The 16,684-nt window shown below is 54.9% G+C and overlaps 1 protein-coding gene across 1 annotated transcript; it reads left to right on the forward strand.

Moving 5' to 3' along the window:
- The first annotated feature begins 51 nt into the window (after nucleotides 1-51).
- On the forward strand, nucleotides 52-16,391 carry Cd81 (CD81 molecule). The gene is made up of 8 exons (XM_006977295.4): nucleotides 52-377; nucleotides 10,478-10,592; nucleotides 13,636-13,733; nucleotides 14,391-14,465; nucleotides 14,697-14,801; nucleotides 15,120-15,221; nucleotides 15,603-15,689; nucleotides 15,771-16,391. Exons 1-8 carry the CDS (start codon nucleotides 312-314, stop codon nucleotides 15,831-15,833), a joined length of 711 nt encoding a protein of 236 aa, XP_006977357.1. The 5' UTR covers nucleotides 52-311; the 3' UTR covers nucleotides 15,834-16,391.
- The last annotated feature ends 293 nt before the right edge of the window (nucleotides 16,392-16,684 follow it).

Here is a 16,684-nt window from a genome sequence, read left to right on the forward strand (position 1 = left end):
GGCGGGAGGCGGGGCCTGGGGAGGAGCGTCCTCGGGGCGGGGCCTCGAAGGGGCGGGACCTAGCGGTCTATAAAGAGTGCGGAGCTCCGCGCGCGCCCGGTCCAAGCGAGCGCGCCCCTGCTTCTAAGCGGTAGCGACTCTCGCGTTTCCTGCTAGGCCTCCAGCCCTTCTCTACCCCGCGTCTCGTTCTTCATATCCCAGTCCACCGGCCCGCCAGCGCCCCTGGCCACCTGCCAGCCCCGGACCCCAGTCCTGCGTCCCCAGACCGCCCGCTCCAGAACCAGCCCAAGCTCCGCAGGCCGAGCGCCGCCATGGGGGTGGAGGGTTGCACCAAATGCATCAAATACCTGCTCTTCGTCTTCAATTTCGTCTTCTGGGTGAGCAGCCACTGGGAACTGGGGACGGGGCGAACCCTCGGCTGCCAGGCTGGGTAGTGCGCTAGGCCCAGCTGAGAGGGCGCAGCGCGGCCGTGAAGTTGCGGCGCCACCTGTGGGCTCCGTGCGCCGGCCGGGGGCCTGGCGCCCCTTTCCAACCGGGCTAGGGCCTGGAGCTGAGCTTCCGGGCCTCTCTGCTCGAGGGTCTTCTGGGGCCGGGGAATCAGGGGATCGCTGGCCTGTCGCCTCTGAATGCTGGGGACCGGTGCAAGGGTCTGCGGGCTAGAGCCACGTAACTCGGAGCCTTCAACTGTGGAGGGGGGTGTAAGCATCCTCGTGAACGCTGTTTTGGGGACCATCCTGCTTAGCGAGCACTGAGGGGGTTCGAGAAGGGCGGGATCTTGGCGCCCCGCCCCCATGAGCTCATCGTAGCCACCGCCCCTGGATGGGCGGCCTCGAAGTGGTGGGGGCACACTCCGTACTTGCCTTGGAGATGTCCACCCCAATATTACACCACCCTTGCTTGCTCTCCAGCTTGGTATTGCCACCCTGGGATGCTCGAGCTCCGGGCCTAGAAAAGAACGGGGTGGCCCGCGTGCTGCTGCGCAGCATGCCCCAGTTCCTGCCCACCCCACCCCCCAGCTGCCCCTCCTCCTTGTCTGTCGTCTCCCGCACAGATTACAGCCCTGGCCTGGCCCTTAAGGTTCTGTGGAGGCTTTTGAGAGGAAGGGGGTATGCAGTTTTGAGTTGGCACAGGCCAGGGTAGTGCAAAGATCTGGGGTCTGTACAAACCGGGGGCTTGAAGATCTTTTCAGACATACGGGGTCTGAGCTGGGCAGTCCACTTCGGAAAGAAGCGCACACCCATTTGGTCACCTTGGAATGGAGACTTGGGTATAGGAGGGTCTCCAGGGGCCCCTTGGTGCCGACTGTCTTCACTGCTGGGGAGCGACCGTTGGTGGTGTGTGCTTGTTTCCATTTCCTGACTGGGTTGAGAATGAGGAGGGGTAGAGTCTAACAGACCTGCCTGCAGAGACTTGAGTGAGCAGTGCTGGCCACTCCACTGGTCAGTGTTGCCACCCCCTCCCCCCTGCAGTGCACAGACTGCTGTTCCCTCCATCCTCCTTTTTCACAGGAAGAAATGAGGTTATGCCCAAACAGTCTCTGAAGTTGAAGCTGGGAGGGCGAACTTTGAAGAGGGCCCCTAGAGTGAGTGTGTAGGACAGGGGACACCTGTTTTCTGTCTTGGATTGCTGAAGATCCATGGGCGGGTCAGGGCGGGGTAGGGTGGGGTAGGGATCAGTAAGATGTTGGGGATGGGCAGAGACTGGACTGAACTCAGCTGGGACTATGCTGCATGGCCTGCTGAGGAGACCCCGGTTCTCAGTCACAGTGACCCCAGGGAACACCATGGGTGATGGAGTTAAGCTTGCTCTGTCTGGGCATGCCCTGGGGGTTAAATGCACACTCAAGGAGTCCCTCTGCTGGCCCTTAAGCCCCAGATGTGGAATATCAGGGACCTGCTGGGTATTTCTTTTTGACCCACCCACCTGATCAAGCTGGTAGCCCCTCAGGCTCCCTGGAGGCTGGGGTTCGATGAGGCTGATTGTTTCCCAGGCAGCTGGGGTGGAGTCCCAACACATCCCTGGGGGGTATTCTCTGTTGAGGCTCCAGGAAAACAGTTCTGAAGCCTCTCCCTGCTCCCAGGGGCCTGCTTACTGACTGCAGAACAGTGAAAACCATGTCCTTTCACAATCTCATGGATCTCTCCTCCCCACCCATGTTGGCCCCCACAGTGGGCAGGGATATGGAGCAGAGCCAGGCCACAACTGGTGAACACCTCCCTGGCAGAGGGGCTTCCTCTGTGCCCCGTGTGGCAAGGCTTGTCCTGTGGCTGGGAGTTTCCTGATGCCATGAGGTCAAACCTTTGGGGAGCCCCAGCCCACTGCTCTGGTCCTCAGCCTCCACTTCCTCCCTCTAAAGTGGGAGTTCTGGGGGTCCCGGTCCCCTGGGACTGTGGGCAGACTAGCTCATGCACTCTGGAGTGGAGCAAGAGGCTTGGCAATGGAGAAGGCGTAGGAAATGGATGCTGGGCACAGTGTCCAACAGGGAGCTGGGCCAAGGAGAACTGAGTAATGGTGTAAAAAGTGCCCGGGGAGGGGGCTGAGGAGGCCTGTGGGCCCATGGTGGGTATGGAGGCTCTAGAAGTGAGATTTGGTGACAGTAATGTCTCGATGGGCACTTTTTAAATGTCCAGTTGAATGATTAAAGTGGCTTTTCTGTGGGAGGGGACATCCCGGCACCCTAGCCTGCCTGCTCATGCTCCCATGCCCAGCAAGCCTCCTGGGGCTGAGACCCACACTTGACCTGTCTTGTCCAGAGCCTACTTTGGGACCAGCAGAGTTCTGGACTCCCAAGATACACGAGACAAGACATAAACCTGAAGTGAGCAGATTCGGCAGAGGCTGTGTAAGATGCTCTTAGAAGCAGGGTAGATACCTGTCCTCTGGGACAGGTCTAGGGTAGAGAGACCTGTCTCCTGACTCCTGCTGGGAGTAGGGCAGGAGAGCAGGGCATGGTGTCCCTGTTTATCACCCTGCCAGCCTATGTCCTGGGGTGGGTCTTGTAGGAGCCTCATATGATAACGTCCCTACTAGTGTAGTCGGGTAAGGGGAGAAGGCTACCCCTGGTCCTCACTGGGATAGGAGCTGTGTTCTTTGCACAGAACTAGCCACTCCTCCAGCCTAAGGCTGCCAGTGGCCCCCTTCAGTGGCCCAGGCAGCCAGACCCACCACAAAAGGCTGATTACAGCCTCTTAACTGGCATTTAATTCTCCAGACTGCACATGACTGTCTGCCACCTAGCTGTCTGCTGTCTTCCTTCCGGCAGAGGGGCCGCAATCCCTGTGGGCTCAGGGTGGAATGAGGACTTCCTGTGCCTCGCTTCACCAGTGGGAGAGCAGACTTCCCCTTGTTCCCCCAGGCTGTCAGCTTGCCCAGCTTTGGGAAAGACAATCAGTGGGCTGGGCTGCCTGAGAAGGGGAAGTCTGTGGTCGGTCCCTGGGCTGGCTTCAAAGAAGGATGGATGTCTGCGTGGAGGGCACAGAGCTGGAGTAATGAAGTGGGAAGCCCTCTGGCAGCCTCTGCTCTGGTTCCCATACACCGCCACCTCATAATAAGAGCCCTCACCCGATTCTTTCTGGACCCTTCAGGCTTTCTCTCGGCACTTCCCTCCTAGTTCGTCTCGCTTCCTCAAATGGAGCTTCTTTGCTGCTTCATGTGGCGCGCCAACCCCTGCCAACCTTGATTCCAGCACCCAGAGTCCCGCCAAGGGGAGGAACCTCAGTCACAAAATCAATAGGCTTAGAGTCCAGGTGCCCCAGGGAGGTAGTAGGAAGTCGTGCTTGCACCCAGGCCTGGCCTTTGGAGAGGGCGTAGGCGGGGGTAGGGTGGGGCGGGGTTGTGGAGAAGTCCAGGTACCAGTGGCTCTGGCCATGACACCAGGGAACCAGATAGGACATGCTGTGAGTGCTGGGTGTCTCTGAGGCCCTATAGGTACCCATTTTGTTCCTAGGACTCTTGCTAGAGTCCCAGATGTGCTGAGAACTGGCCTTTGGTGGCCTTCAGCTGTTCTGTAGGATGTAGTATGACCTGGCATACCAGTAGCCTTCCAGGAACCTCTTGACTGACTATGACTCCCCAGTACCTCCCCCTACAATACACACACACACACACACACACACACACACACACACACACACACACGAGAGAGAGAGAGAGAGAGAGAGAGAGAGAGAGAGAGAGAGAGAGAGACAGAGACAGAGACAGAGACAGAGAGACAGAGAGAGGACACTTCTGTATCCAATCTAAGCTACTTTGGCCAGCTATAGGGCAAAGGCTGTGTCATTCAGAACCATTTGGGATCCTCTGGCTGGGCTCTATGTTTTGGAGAGCTGTTCATAAGGGATTGGCCAGGGATCAGCTGGTGGTGGGCATCCTGAGCTGGCTCCAAAGTAACTACAAGGGGTGTTAGGAGAGGGCACTTGCTTCCTGCATGTGAAGTCTGGGGAGGGCTGCAGGGCTGGGAGTGCAGGGAGGTACGTGAAAACCCGAGTGCCCAGGATCTTATAGCCCCAAAGCACCTTGAGTTTGTAATCCAGGAAAGAGCCCGGGAGCCAGGCAGTTTGGGCAGAAGATGTTGGGTGATAGCCCCCCCCCCCCCCCCCCCCCGCCAGTTCCCTGTGCTTCCTTGGTGCTGTCTCACAGCTCACTCCACACTTTATGTCAGCTTGGGTCGTCAGCACTTTCTCAGGGTGGGTCTGTGGCACTCTGTGACTTGTTTACCTGTGGTCAGGCATCAATGTCGGCTCTGTGCTGGAGCTTACCAGGAAGGTCCCAGGGGTATTTAAAGGTGTCTGGTGAGGCAGGTGCAGGAATGAGGAAGCCCAGCCCAGGCCACCTGTCCTCCTGAAATACCATCCCTGAGCTCTGGAGTGGGACCCAGTGTGGCAGGGTTGTGTGGCAAGCACAAACTGTAGCTGCCACCCACCCGCTAGTGCTTAAATTCACCCTCTCACTTTTCTTGATTGAAAGTCCTTATCCTGAGGGCATGGCCTGGCCTTAGCCCCTGGGAACAGTCTTCCTCTGTACTCTAGAGACCATGATAACAGCTCACCCAAAGTAGCACTCCGCTGGGCAGCTATCTGACCCTTGCCAGTGATAAGGAGACTGAGGTTTCCAGGCAACTAGCTGCCACATGAGGAGGAAGTGGGATGGGGTAGAACCATACCCCCACTCGGCCACCATGTGCCATAGTCCAAGTGTGCCAGCCCCACAACCTTGCATGGGACATGGTTGGGACAGAGGGCCATGCCTGGCTTGGAGCAGATGGAAACTTCTTGGTGCTGCTGGTGGTAACACACGAGCTACATAGAACTCTTCTACCCACTCTTCGGTCCCCTGCCTTCCTTTGTCCTTCCAGGTACCAGGGCCACCTGAGCTTTCTCTGAAGCAAACAGCCTGGCCTCTCTGCTGCCCCTACTGTAGTCACCTCTGGCAGATCACTGTGGCCATCTGGGTCCACACACACTCCCTGCAGGGTCTCACAAGACCCTAGCCTTCCAAGCCAGGCGGCGGTGGCGCACGCCTTTAATCCCAGCACTTGGGAGGCAGAGGCAGGCGGATCTCTTGTGACTTCGAGGCCAGTCTAGGCTACAGAGTGAGTTCCAGGGAAGGCTCCAAAGCTACATAGAGAAACCCTGTCTCAAACAAACAAACAAACAAACAAAAAAACCTGGCCTTCCTAGAGGAGAGCGTGGGGTGGGTGGGGAAGGCTCCTGCCAGCTTCTGTCTGAGGAGCCTTATAGCCTGGACCTGAACCGGCAGAGCTGAGATAGGCCAGCCTAATCTCCTGTACCTCACGACAGCAGTGTATCCTCCCGTGGCCATGCCTTGGCCCTTTATACCCCGCCCCCTCCCCAGCCTGTCAGTTGGGCCCCAGAGCTAGGCTTTTGCTTTGCCACCTATTTTTAGATGTCAGGACAGTGGCTTCCTGAAGTGAGGGGCCTTGTGAAAGGAACCGTACTTCCTGGCCAAGGCAAGGATTCCTGCCCCTCTCTCCAGCTTCCTTCCTGAGCTTCCTTTGGTGAACTGCAAGTCTTTACCTCCTAGGAAGGCCTGAGCAGGATCCTGTATCTCTCAAAGAGGAATCTGGCCTTCTCCTCTTCTTCCATGCCCTGACGAGGCCCTGTCCCCCTGTGGTGCCTGAGCGCACGACGTCAACTCGCAGGGGCCCAGGTCGGAAGAGCAGCACCTAAGTCGCCTCCCTCCATCAGCCTCTCCACCTCACCTGTGCCCCAGCTCCTAAAAATAACCAGTCTGAGTATCTTTACTCTGGCTTATCCCAGCTGCCCAGGGAAGCCTTCTTCCCCCCACTGCCTTTGATCTTCACAACCTCTGCCTTCGCCGGGGAGGTTCTTAGACCCTCAGAAACTTCCAGTTGCTTAGGCGGGTGGGCACTTTCTGGTTCACCTTCCGCTGTGCACCATGTACCTAGGAGGTGTTGAACAAGCCTCACCCCTGTCTGCCTCTGCCTTTGATTCTTCTCCTGAGGCACAGAGGGTCACTTAAAGGAACAAGCTGAGGTTACAGTCAGCCTTCTGGAGCATGTCGGGTATCTGGGGTAACCATTCAGACCTACCAGACTGGTGACGGGAGCTCTGTCCCTTCCTGGAGGGGTGCATATGTGTAGCAGTAGGAAAGCTCCAGAGACGCCCCCATCTGAGGTCTGGCCAAGGGCTGGCCGTGGGCAGTTAGCACAGAGTAGAATGCTGTCCCAGGCCTGTTCTCTTTCAGTCACTTCTGGGAAACCGCAAAACCAGCCGGGCAGGGACCCAGCGTGCTTGGCAGCTCCTCGTCTTGTTAAAGTTTGAGTCTGTTATGTGTTAGCCCTCAAGAAGGAGGAAACAACATAATCCTGTATAGAGTCATGAATGCAACCTTCTGTGCTGTGGAAGGAGCTCCAGGAACCTGGACATGCCACCTGGCACTTCCTACCCCCACCTCTAAGCAGAAGGTCTCTTAGGCCACAGAAGCAGGTGGACCCACCTGGAGAAGAGAAGCTTAGGGCAGAGGTGGCTTAGGCCCCTGAGTAGATGCATGAAGAAATCCTAGATCCTAATGTTGGTAGTTCCTTGTGGATCACCTCCTCAGCTCTGTCAAGAGCTAAACACAGTGAGATATGTTGCAGCCTGTGTGTATTCCTCCCCCTGTTTACAAATGAAGATAAGAATGGAGGAGGCTGAGATGGGCCTGAGGTCCCCAGCTCAGATATGACACAGCTAGAGGCTCCGGCCACCCTTAGCCTTACCTGTGCTCGGCCCAATGGCACCGCTCCAAAGTTCCATTGACACTGAACTGTTTTGTTTTTTGGTTGTTTTTTTTTTTTTTTTTTTTTTTTTTTTTTTTTTTTTTTTTTTTATGGGTGCCCAAGTTTTTGCAGATCATTCTAAACTTATGGTTCTATAGACAAGATGTGTGCCAGTCTGATTGCTGCTAATCACTGGGACACCCCACAGGCCTGGGGAATGTACTTTAGCATAGCCTCTGATCCAGGGACTGGACTGAAGCTGGGGTTAAATAATAGCTTTCTGGAGCTGTGACTGACATATAACAGAGTCAGCATGTATACCCCGTGAAACTGTTAGCACCATCAGGAGAGTGGATGTGCCCCAGAGCATCCTCGGGTCCTTTGTGGTCCCTTCTCTTCCTTCTCACCCCAGATCTTCTGCTGGGTTATCACTGCACTATCTTGAACAGACTTTGAGTTCTACTTTGATATGAACAGAGTCGGAAGGCACGAGCTGCTTCCTCCTCTCTGTGCCCCCTTCTCTCAGCATAATTGAACTGCCCTCCCTGCTATCTTGTGGGTCTGTCCTTTCCCCGGAGGCTCTGGCATGTGATGGCCATTCATCGGTCAGGAGACATATGGACTGCTCTGGGTTGGGCTGTAACAGGGGAAGTTTGGGGAGACATGAGTGTAAAGCTTGAGGTGCTAGGCTGGCTGTGGTGAGTAGGAGGCGCCAGCTAACTTTCTCAGAAACGACAAGCTGCTCGCCAGTGCGGCAGCACCACCCCACCCAGCCCTGCCACACCGGTAGCAATTTGGGATTAGTGGGTAGATTGGTAATCTCCTGTGGCTCTTTGGTGCTTCATGATGTAAGAATGGTAGCCTCACTCCGTCCTTGGGTGCCCTATCTCTGTGTACGTATATCTCGTGAAACATGGGTGGTTAGCTTTCTTACCATAGCGTCTTGGAAGTTCCTTGTCTGTTTGGTCATGTTAGATAACATTTTGAAGCTGGGGGTCCTTTCCAGCCTCTTACTACTTGAAGACCCCTGTCCCACCTTCCTAGGCCCCTTAATTTTCCCAGCACTTCCTCTACCTCTCCCCAGAGCAGGGGGTGGAGGGTCACATTGCTGGAGGCAGCCAGCCCAATGACTAGCATTTCTTCCTCTCCCCTCCCCCCTCTCCCACTCAACTCTGATTACCTCTGAGACAGTAAGCTGAGTGGTCAAGTCCCCCATTCCCCTCTGTCTCGACTACCCCTACCCCTCCTACCCCAGTTTGGCCTCTTTTCTGGTTGAAGGTTGACTTTTCTGGAGTTAGCTTCCTGACCCTACCTCTTCCATAAAACATGCCTGTAAGTGGTGGCCTGGCCAGACACCCACATTAGTAGGCTTTGGGGCTGGGCTGAATATCATCCCTCACCCACTTCTGCCCCCCAGCTCACAGTAGAGAAGTCTGAGTTGGGCATGGTTGCATGCTCACCTGTTTTATAGGTAAGTACACAGACCGAGGAAGGCAAGGTGACCCACCAGCTACCCCTCAGCTTCTGTAACTGTCAGGGTTTGTCACCATGGGGTCTTTTTACCACAGAGGGAAGCATGGGGAGAAGGCATGCCACCTAGTCCTTCTGCCCTGGAACATCTCAGAGTGACCTCTGGTCCAGTTCCCAAACAAAATACATAACGTTTCAAAGCTGCAAAGGAAGCCAGGTTACCAGGGCAACTCAGGCCGGTCACCTCCTCCACTCAAGCCAGCTCAGGAGGAGTGCTGCCTGTTGGAGGCAGGCCCTACCCTCCTGCCTCTGCTGCCCAGGCTGAAGGCTAGACTCTGAAGGGTGTATAAGCACAGAGCTGTCCCTGTAAGGTTCTGGAAGTTCTGGGGGTCCCCAGCATCACTAGGACCTTAGCACAGGAGGGTACTCTAAGGGTCCCAGCCTCCATGCCATGTGTGAGTTGGGCAACAGGTGCACAGTGTGGCCTTGATTGCTGTTCCAGAGGCCCTGTTCTCTCAGGCTCTGGTAGAGGTTGAGGGCTCATCCCCCCTTGACCAGAGTGTGAAAACTAATTAAAACTTATAGAGGAAGCTAAGAAACCACAGGGCTCGTGGGGTACGAGTCCAAAGTGATGGTGCTCTGCAGAAAGTGCCCCCAGCTTCCTCTCTGAGAGTTAGGCAGAGGACAGGATCCTAGGGTAGAAGGAAGTAGGTGGGTCCCATAGGTGCTCTTTCCAGAACCAGCCTGCTTGGGGATTCCAGGGAGCTTTCTTGAACTTGTGTTCTGGCCTGGATCCCCAAAGCAGGAAGTGGCCCACCTGGTGCTTTTGATCAGGCCCAGGTTTTGGTTTCTGTTTCCTGTGTGTTCTGGGCAGAGTCATTGACTCTACGAGAAGAGGATGCTTAGTAATGGGGAAGAGACTGCCTCTCCCTTGGTCTGTCCTGAGAGCTACCTCCTGCTTCCAGATGCTTCTATTATAGCGCTTCACACGAAGCCATGGTAGGTGGTGCCCTGCTGCTTCCCCCTGTGGGGCCCGGTGACATCACATTGTCACCCCTCTCCTCCTGGCAAGGAGAACTTGGTGTTCCTGACACAGGGTTCTTCCCAGTACCCTGCCCATGGCAGTCCCTAAACAATCTCAGGACTGTTGGGACAGGGCACCAGAGGAGAGCCCACCAGCATCCGGAATGGCTAGGCCTCACTGTGGCCTCTAGCCACACTTCTCAGATAAAAAAAGTGCATAGTTGGTCAATCTAGAACTTGAGATCAGTAGAAAAAGATTTTTATTTTATTTTATTTTTTAGGAGACAAGGTCTCATATAGCCCAAGCTGATCTCAAACTCAACTTGATCTTCAAGTCCTGATCCTCCTGCCTCTATCTCTCAAGGTCTGGGATGACAGGCATGTGCCACCAAACCTGGTATATGTGGTACTGGGATGGAACCCAGGGTTCCCTATGTGGTAAAGCATTCGATAATTATCAATGGAGCCACATTTTCATCCCAAACCTTCTTATATGTGTCATGCAGTGTTGGGGGGGTACAACTGAACTCTGTTCTGTAGTCACAGTTCAGAGGAGCTGGTGGGGTCCAGGGCCCCCAGTGGACAGTAGCTCAGACAATGAATGGACAGAACCTTGGTCCTGGTTGGGGGTCTGTCCCCACAACTAGAAATGATGGCTCTGCATGATAATTTTAGTAGGATTCTATCGCCCCACAGTGCTCTGGCCTCTGTGTGACATTGTTCTTGATTTTTTTTTTTTCCTAGCTGGCTGGAGGCGTGATCCTAGGTGTGGCTCTGTGGTTGCGTCATGACCCGCAGACCACCAGCCTGCTCTACCTGGAACTAGGAGACAGACCAGCACCCAGCACCTTCTATGTGGGTGAGTAACAAGGAGGCAGGGGCTAGTCACACGCCGAGAACAGTCAGGGAGGGCTTCCAGGATGAGGCTGGTGGGTGGGGCATTAGAACTGGCAGTGGCCTAAGTCTAGTATGTGCTGGGCAGGGAGGCTGCCCACAAGAGGGGCTCTTGAGACGAGAGAGTTAAATTGAGTATAGTGCTGCTGGGGACTTGACAGATCTGAGACTAGGCTAGGCAGAAGGAAAGCAGCTGGGTGGGGCAGGAGCCTTGTGAGACCTTGCTTATTTTAACATGGACATTTCTGGTGAACCTCCCTGGGCAGGGTGGGGCTGGATGCCTGGGCTAGCAACAGCTGAGGCCCTAGGTCCTGAGTTGGGGAGGGCTGGAGACTGGGCGGTCAGTAGATGACTCAGATGCCCGCCTCCACCCCCCAGCACACAGGCCAGACTGCTACACCTGCCTTATTAGGCCGCCTGTGGGGGATTGAACGCCCTCCCTCCCTCCCAAGCAGGGAAAGCAGGAAGAGGGCTGTTGTGCTATGCTGTGTTATACTATGCTATGTTATGCTATGCTGTGCTGTACTCAGGGAGGCAACTCTCCTGCTTTCTCCCTGAAAAGGGGGACTTGGCACCCTTGGAACTCAAGAAGTGTTTGGAGATGCCTCTGCCCTTTCAAAGCTCCTAGCTCTCATCAAGGATCTGAGGTGGATTCTCCCTCTTGTGTGGAGCCTAGAAGAGGCTTGGTAGACATGCTTGAAGGCTGAGGGGGTGGGTGTTGGGAGGTCAGAAACAGCCAGTATTCTTCCTTTCTACCCAAGTGTTCCAGGGCAGCCAAAGGCTGTCGTCACCCCATGGTTGACTGTTTTTCCTTCCTCCTTGTACCCTCCCTGCAGCCTCCCCATAGGTAAAGTGGTCAGGCTTGGGGTCCAGGCAGTGTGGGCAGGGGCAGAACCTGGTCTCCTTTGAGGAAAGCCATTAGGAATAGCAGTTTTCAGGTCTGGGTGTTAGTGGGCAATGTCCCACACTAGCTATCCCTCCTTGGATCTGGTGCCTTCAGAAGAGGAGGAGGCTGCTCACCAGTTCATACAGAGACCGCAGCCTGTTGTGTAGCAACCAGTATGAGCATCTTCACAAGGGTAATCTGGGCATCAGAGACAGGAGTCCTGGCCTGTGAAGGACTCTTTCCTGGCTCTGGGCCTTCCGCAAGGTGAATGCTGAGAGGCTATGCCAAAGCTCCCGCTTTGCACTGATGTGGCAGGAGAGGCTGGGTACCCTGCAGAGCCCAGATAGGGTGGCCTAGGAAGCAGATAGGTCTCTGCCCTCATGTTTCACCATAGTCTACATCTGGCCCAGCTCCAGAGATGCTCCGCCACCTGCCTTCCTGTGGTCATGACCTCCTGGGCACTGAGGAAATAGCCTTGGGCACTGGTCTGTGTGGCAGGTTCGGCCCTGGGCAGCAAGGCCCATGGCCTATGGGTGGGAACTACTCTGACTGCCATCTCCCTGCCCATTCTGAATTGGCTTTTCTGGATGCCCCTGCTGCCCCTGAACTGAGCCCTGCTAGGAGCAGATGTGGCCCTGACAAAGGCACTTTGTCTAGTGCTTAGGAGAGTTGGTTCAGGGGCTTGCTTAGCTATTGGAATGGGGGTGGATGCCCAGGGCTCCCAGTGCTGGGTGAGTGTGAAGGCAAAGACAGGCTATGCCAATACCCAGCTCCAGACACCTCATCTCAGGCACACTGGTGTATAACCGTTCTGCTCACCTAACTAAGGATGGGAACCTGTGGGTGGGGTGGCTGGATGGCTGACAGAAGATAGGGGCAGCTTGAGCAGAGCACCCAACACTTGTCACATATACGGGCTGGGCTGTGAATTTACAGGGGAGCACTTCAGACAACACCCCAGAGCCTTCAGATAGGTCATATGCTAGGTCTAGGAGGGTCTGTAGGCAGTCCAGCGAAAGTTCCTGTGTGTTAGGTGCCCTGTGTGCATCCCCCTGATGAGCCTGATGTAGTGACAGAGCCTACTTCATCTTGAGGTTGAGGTTTCAGGGCCTGAGTTCCAGGGGTCTGGTTGAAATCGCTCTGCCTGTCTGGAGGCAGAGGGGGAGCCAGTTGCTAGGCAGCCCTGGTAGGAGGCTTTCCCTGGACCAGATGTGTTTAGTGAGGTCAAGGGAAGTCAGGCCCACAATCTGGCCTGTTTCTAAGCCTGGCAGTAGGTCCTGGCCATGGCGCCTTTGCCCCTAGACTGGCCAGCCAGCGGACAATGGGCCTGGCTTTGTACAAGGAAGCTTGAACTGCTTGGTAGTGTTGCTGTGGAGACTGGGGGATGGGCTGCGTTTGCTGAGGGACCAAGAGATGGACGGCTGTGCAGAGACACAGTGGTCTTTCCCAGGGGCTGAGTGGTACTGAGGGCACTGAAACAGGGACATGACCCAGCTGGTGCCTCATGCATGGGTCACAATGCTCCCCTGTAAATTCACAGCCCAGCCTGTATATGTGACAAGTGTTGCGTGTTCTGTTCAAGCTGCCCCTATCTTCTGTCTGCCATCCAGCCACCCCAACCATAGGTTCCCATCCTTAGAGTTAGGTGAGCAGAACGGTTATACACCAGTGTGCCTGAGATGAGGTGTCTGGAGTTGGTTGCTGGCATAGCCTGTCTTTGCCTTCACACTCACCCAGCACTGGGAGTCCTGGACATCCACCCTCAGGCCAATAGCTGATACCCAAGCTGCTTCCCCATCTCATGCACTGAGATGGGTAGTCTATCTCAGCCCTCTACAGTGAGTGCTGAGGGTTCCTTTTCTGAGAAGCATGGCGGGGTGGGGTGAGGTGAGGAAGGGGGAGCCGGCTACAGGGCAGAGCATAGCTGTGAAGTGCAGATCACCTGTGTTCTCTGGGCACTGAACTTCTGTTTTGTCCTCTGGTGGCAGTGGCAGCTCCTCCAGGAGGCGGACACTGAGGCTCAAAAAGCTCACATTGCCAAACTCTGCCTATTGTGGGTGAGACGCTCCTGTCTCAGGTAGTGATGCATGCAGCCTGCTCATTCAGTTCTTCCCCTCCCCAGGCATCTACATTCTCATTGCTGTGGGAGCCGTGATGATGTTTGTGGGCTTCCTGGGGTGCTATGGGGCCATCCAGGAGTCCCAGTGCCTGCTGGGGACGGTAAGTAGGAAGAGCTGTGGAGCTGGGAGTAGGGTTTCTGGCAACCTCTGTCTTCCCCAAGGTTTTGGTCTTTCTGTTTGCTTCATTTCCATTGAGTCTGACTCTGAAGACTCCTATTGACAGAGGGAGTTTCTCTTTAGAAAAGCATAAACTCCAGAGGGGTGCCTCATCCCTAAAGCTAGCCTTAGTGCTCCTGGCCACAGTAGCTACTGGTGGAGCTGAGTCCTAGATATGTCTTCTAGAGCCTGGCCAGCCAGTATCAAAAGCTGGGGAACCTGAAGCCATTCTTCATATTTTAACCTGCCCATGAATGTAGGATAAAGGGGGTAAGGAAATGGAGGTCAATCAAGGTTGTAGGGCATATTGCTGCATGTGCCTCCCTGAAGGCTGTGGACACTTGGGTTTGTTAACTGCATCTCCTGTACCAGCCACTTCCTACAAAGCAGGGACCAGGGTGAGGCCATGAGAACTTGGACATCTCAGTGCTAAGCTGCATCAGGCTCTGTCTTTTATGGTTCTGTGTGGCTCATTCTTAATCAGGACATGGTTGGTGGATATGTTCAACCCCCTTGGCACATTGTTGTTGGTCATGTGGGCACCTGTAGATGGCCAGCCTTGGTCTTGCTGGTCAAGGCTCTGACCTCTTCTTTCCCCTAGTTCTTCACCTGCCTTGTGATCCTGTTTGCCTGTGAGGTGGCTGCTGGCATCTGGGGTTTCGTAAACAAAGACCAGGTGAGCCTGGGTTCACTGAGGAGGGAAATATGCCCTTTGCCCAGGCAACAGGTGTGGACTTCTCTGAGCCCATGGGTTATAGGGTGCTTCTTGAATTTCTGGTGCCTGCTGGTAGGAGGGCCTTGGGAACTCAACAAAAGAGGTGGCATCAGGTTGAGCACATACATCAGGGGAAGCTGAGTGCTCTTGATGGTGGTCCCCATGCTGCATGTGACTATGATTCTCCCCCAGATCGCCAAGGACGTGAAGCAGTTCTATGACCAGGCCCTTCAACAGGCTGTGGTGGATGATGATGCCAACAATGCCAAGGCTGTGGTGAAGACCTTCCACGAGACGGTACAGCTAGGCTGGAGCAGGGAGGGCAGGTTGTGGGAGTCCTGGTGTGTATGATTTGTGGGAATGAGTCCTGTCTGTTCCCAGACCTCAGCAACTGGACAGGGCCTGGCTAAGTGTCTCCTCTGATTTGTAGGTCCGCAGGTAGGAACCTAATGGGCCTCATTTGCCCAAGGGTTTGGAAGAACAGGGCTCTTGAGCAGTGTGATAAACAGGGCAGGCCAGCTCCCAAGAGTATTTGGGGGTGACAGTGTTTCACGTACCTGACCTTTCCCTTGTCTCCTGAAACTAAGCTGACAATGATGCTCTTGCTCTTTGCAGCTCAACTGCTGTGGCTCCAACCAACTCACTGCACTGACCACCTCTGTGCTGAAGAACAGCCTGTGTCCCACTGGCACCACCCCATTTAACTCCCTCCTGAAGGTGACATGGAGTGGGGGTGGGCATCATATCCTGGGTAGTAGGTAGGGTGAATGTGGCCAACCAGTAAGATCAGCACTTCAGGCAGAACCTCAGAAAGGCTCACAGAACATCTCAAATAGTGGGGCACTGGATCCTGATAGCCTGGATTATCCCCCACAATATTCTGGGAAACTGCCCTCTTGAGTGGCCCCTTATACATACTGGTAAGCCTAGGGTACTAGTGAGGTCAGAAACTACCCAGTGATAGAGAAGGCGAGCAGGTCCATGTGTTTTAAGTTTATTTTTGGATGGAAGATAAGCTGTGGGACATAAGCCCCACCGAGTAGGGTGATGGCTGTGACTTAGCCACTGACTGTTACTACCCTCTGGCCATTCCTGCAGGAGGATTGCCATCAGAAAATCGATGAGCTCTTCTCTGGGAAGTTGTACCTCATCGGTATTGCAGCCATCGTGGTAGCTGTCATCATGGTGAGCCCACGGCCTGTTTGGTGGGTGGGTATGTCCCTCCCCCAAGGTCCTAGGTGCTGACAATGTCCCTCCCTCCCGCAGATCTTCGAGATGATTCTGAGCATGGTGCTGTGCTGTGGCATCCGGAACAGCTCCGTGTACTGAGGCCCTGCACTTTGTACCACAGGGACTCTGCAGTGCCCCGTCCCTGAGTGACCAGAGGCCACCTTGGGGGCCATGGCCTGTGTATATATTTCTGTATTACTCTGCTACACTTAGCCTTTTTACTTTGAGGGGTTTTTTTTGTTGTTCTGAACTTTTCCTGTTACCTTTTGGGGGCTGACATCACACATAGGTGGTGTGAGTGTGTGTGTGTGTATGTGGGGAGGGGGATGTAAGGGTGGAGCTGGCCCTGGCTTGCAGGGCCCTGTACTTCTGGGACCCCTGGGGAGCTCTGCCTGCTGAGCCAAGCCTTCTCCACAGCTACTTGCCCAGAGGCTATATAGCTGAGCTAGAGGGCCATGTCCACCCACTCTGCCCACTGTGGGTCACATCACTCACATCTTTTTAATCCTTGTCCCTTTCCTGCCCCCACTTCAAGAGCTGGGTTTGTAAGCACTCTTATGCCTTCAATGCACCTGTTCTTTCTAACGTGTCACCTTCAACTGTAATTACATCTTCAAACAGTCATTTAATAAAGGAGGAGAAAATCAGGCATGCTAATGGGACTGCCAGACCTCTTCCTGTGCCAGTCGTGTCAGAGACTGGGCTCAGCTCTGAACTTCGCCAGGCACAGAGCGAGCAGGTCCAAGAGAGGCTGTAGAACACAGTGGGTGGGAAAGGTTGGGACCCTGGGAGCCTCCATGTGAGTACTCCCCTGTTTCTACCTCTCTGCTGACCTTATACCAGCCTTGACCTCATTTCCACTCATCTGTTGGACATGCCCAGTCATGCTGAGCCGGGTAGGAGGTGCCACACAGCAGAAAAATGAGGCAGAAGGCTGGGGATAGGCTACA

Source organism: Peromyscus maniculatus, chromosome 1 (assembly GCF_049852395.1).
Source record: "Peromyscus maniculatus bairdii isolate BWxNUB_F1_BW_parent chromosome 1, HU_Pman_BW_mat_3.1, whole genome shotgun sequence".
NCBI lineage: Eukaryota > Metazoa > Chordata > Mammalia > Rodentia > Cricetidae > Peromyscus > Peromyscus maniculatus.

What these genes read in the sequence shown, in the direction of transcription:
- Cd81 (XM_006977295.4), top strand. Translation starts at nt 312, where the DNA reads ATGGGGGTGGAGGGTTGCACCAAATGCATCAAATACCTGCTCTTCGTC. An exon ending in TCTTCAATTTCGTCTTCTGG is followed by an intron (nt 378 to 10,477) that starts GTGAGCAGCCAC and finishes TTTTTTTCCTAG; the next exon opens with CTGGCTGGAGGCGTGATCCT. An exon ending in TGAAGACCTTCCACGAGACG is followed by an intron (nt 14,802 to 15,119) that starts GTACAGCTAGGC and finishes TGCTCTTTGCAG; the next exon opens with CTCAACTGCTGTGGCTCCAA.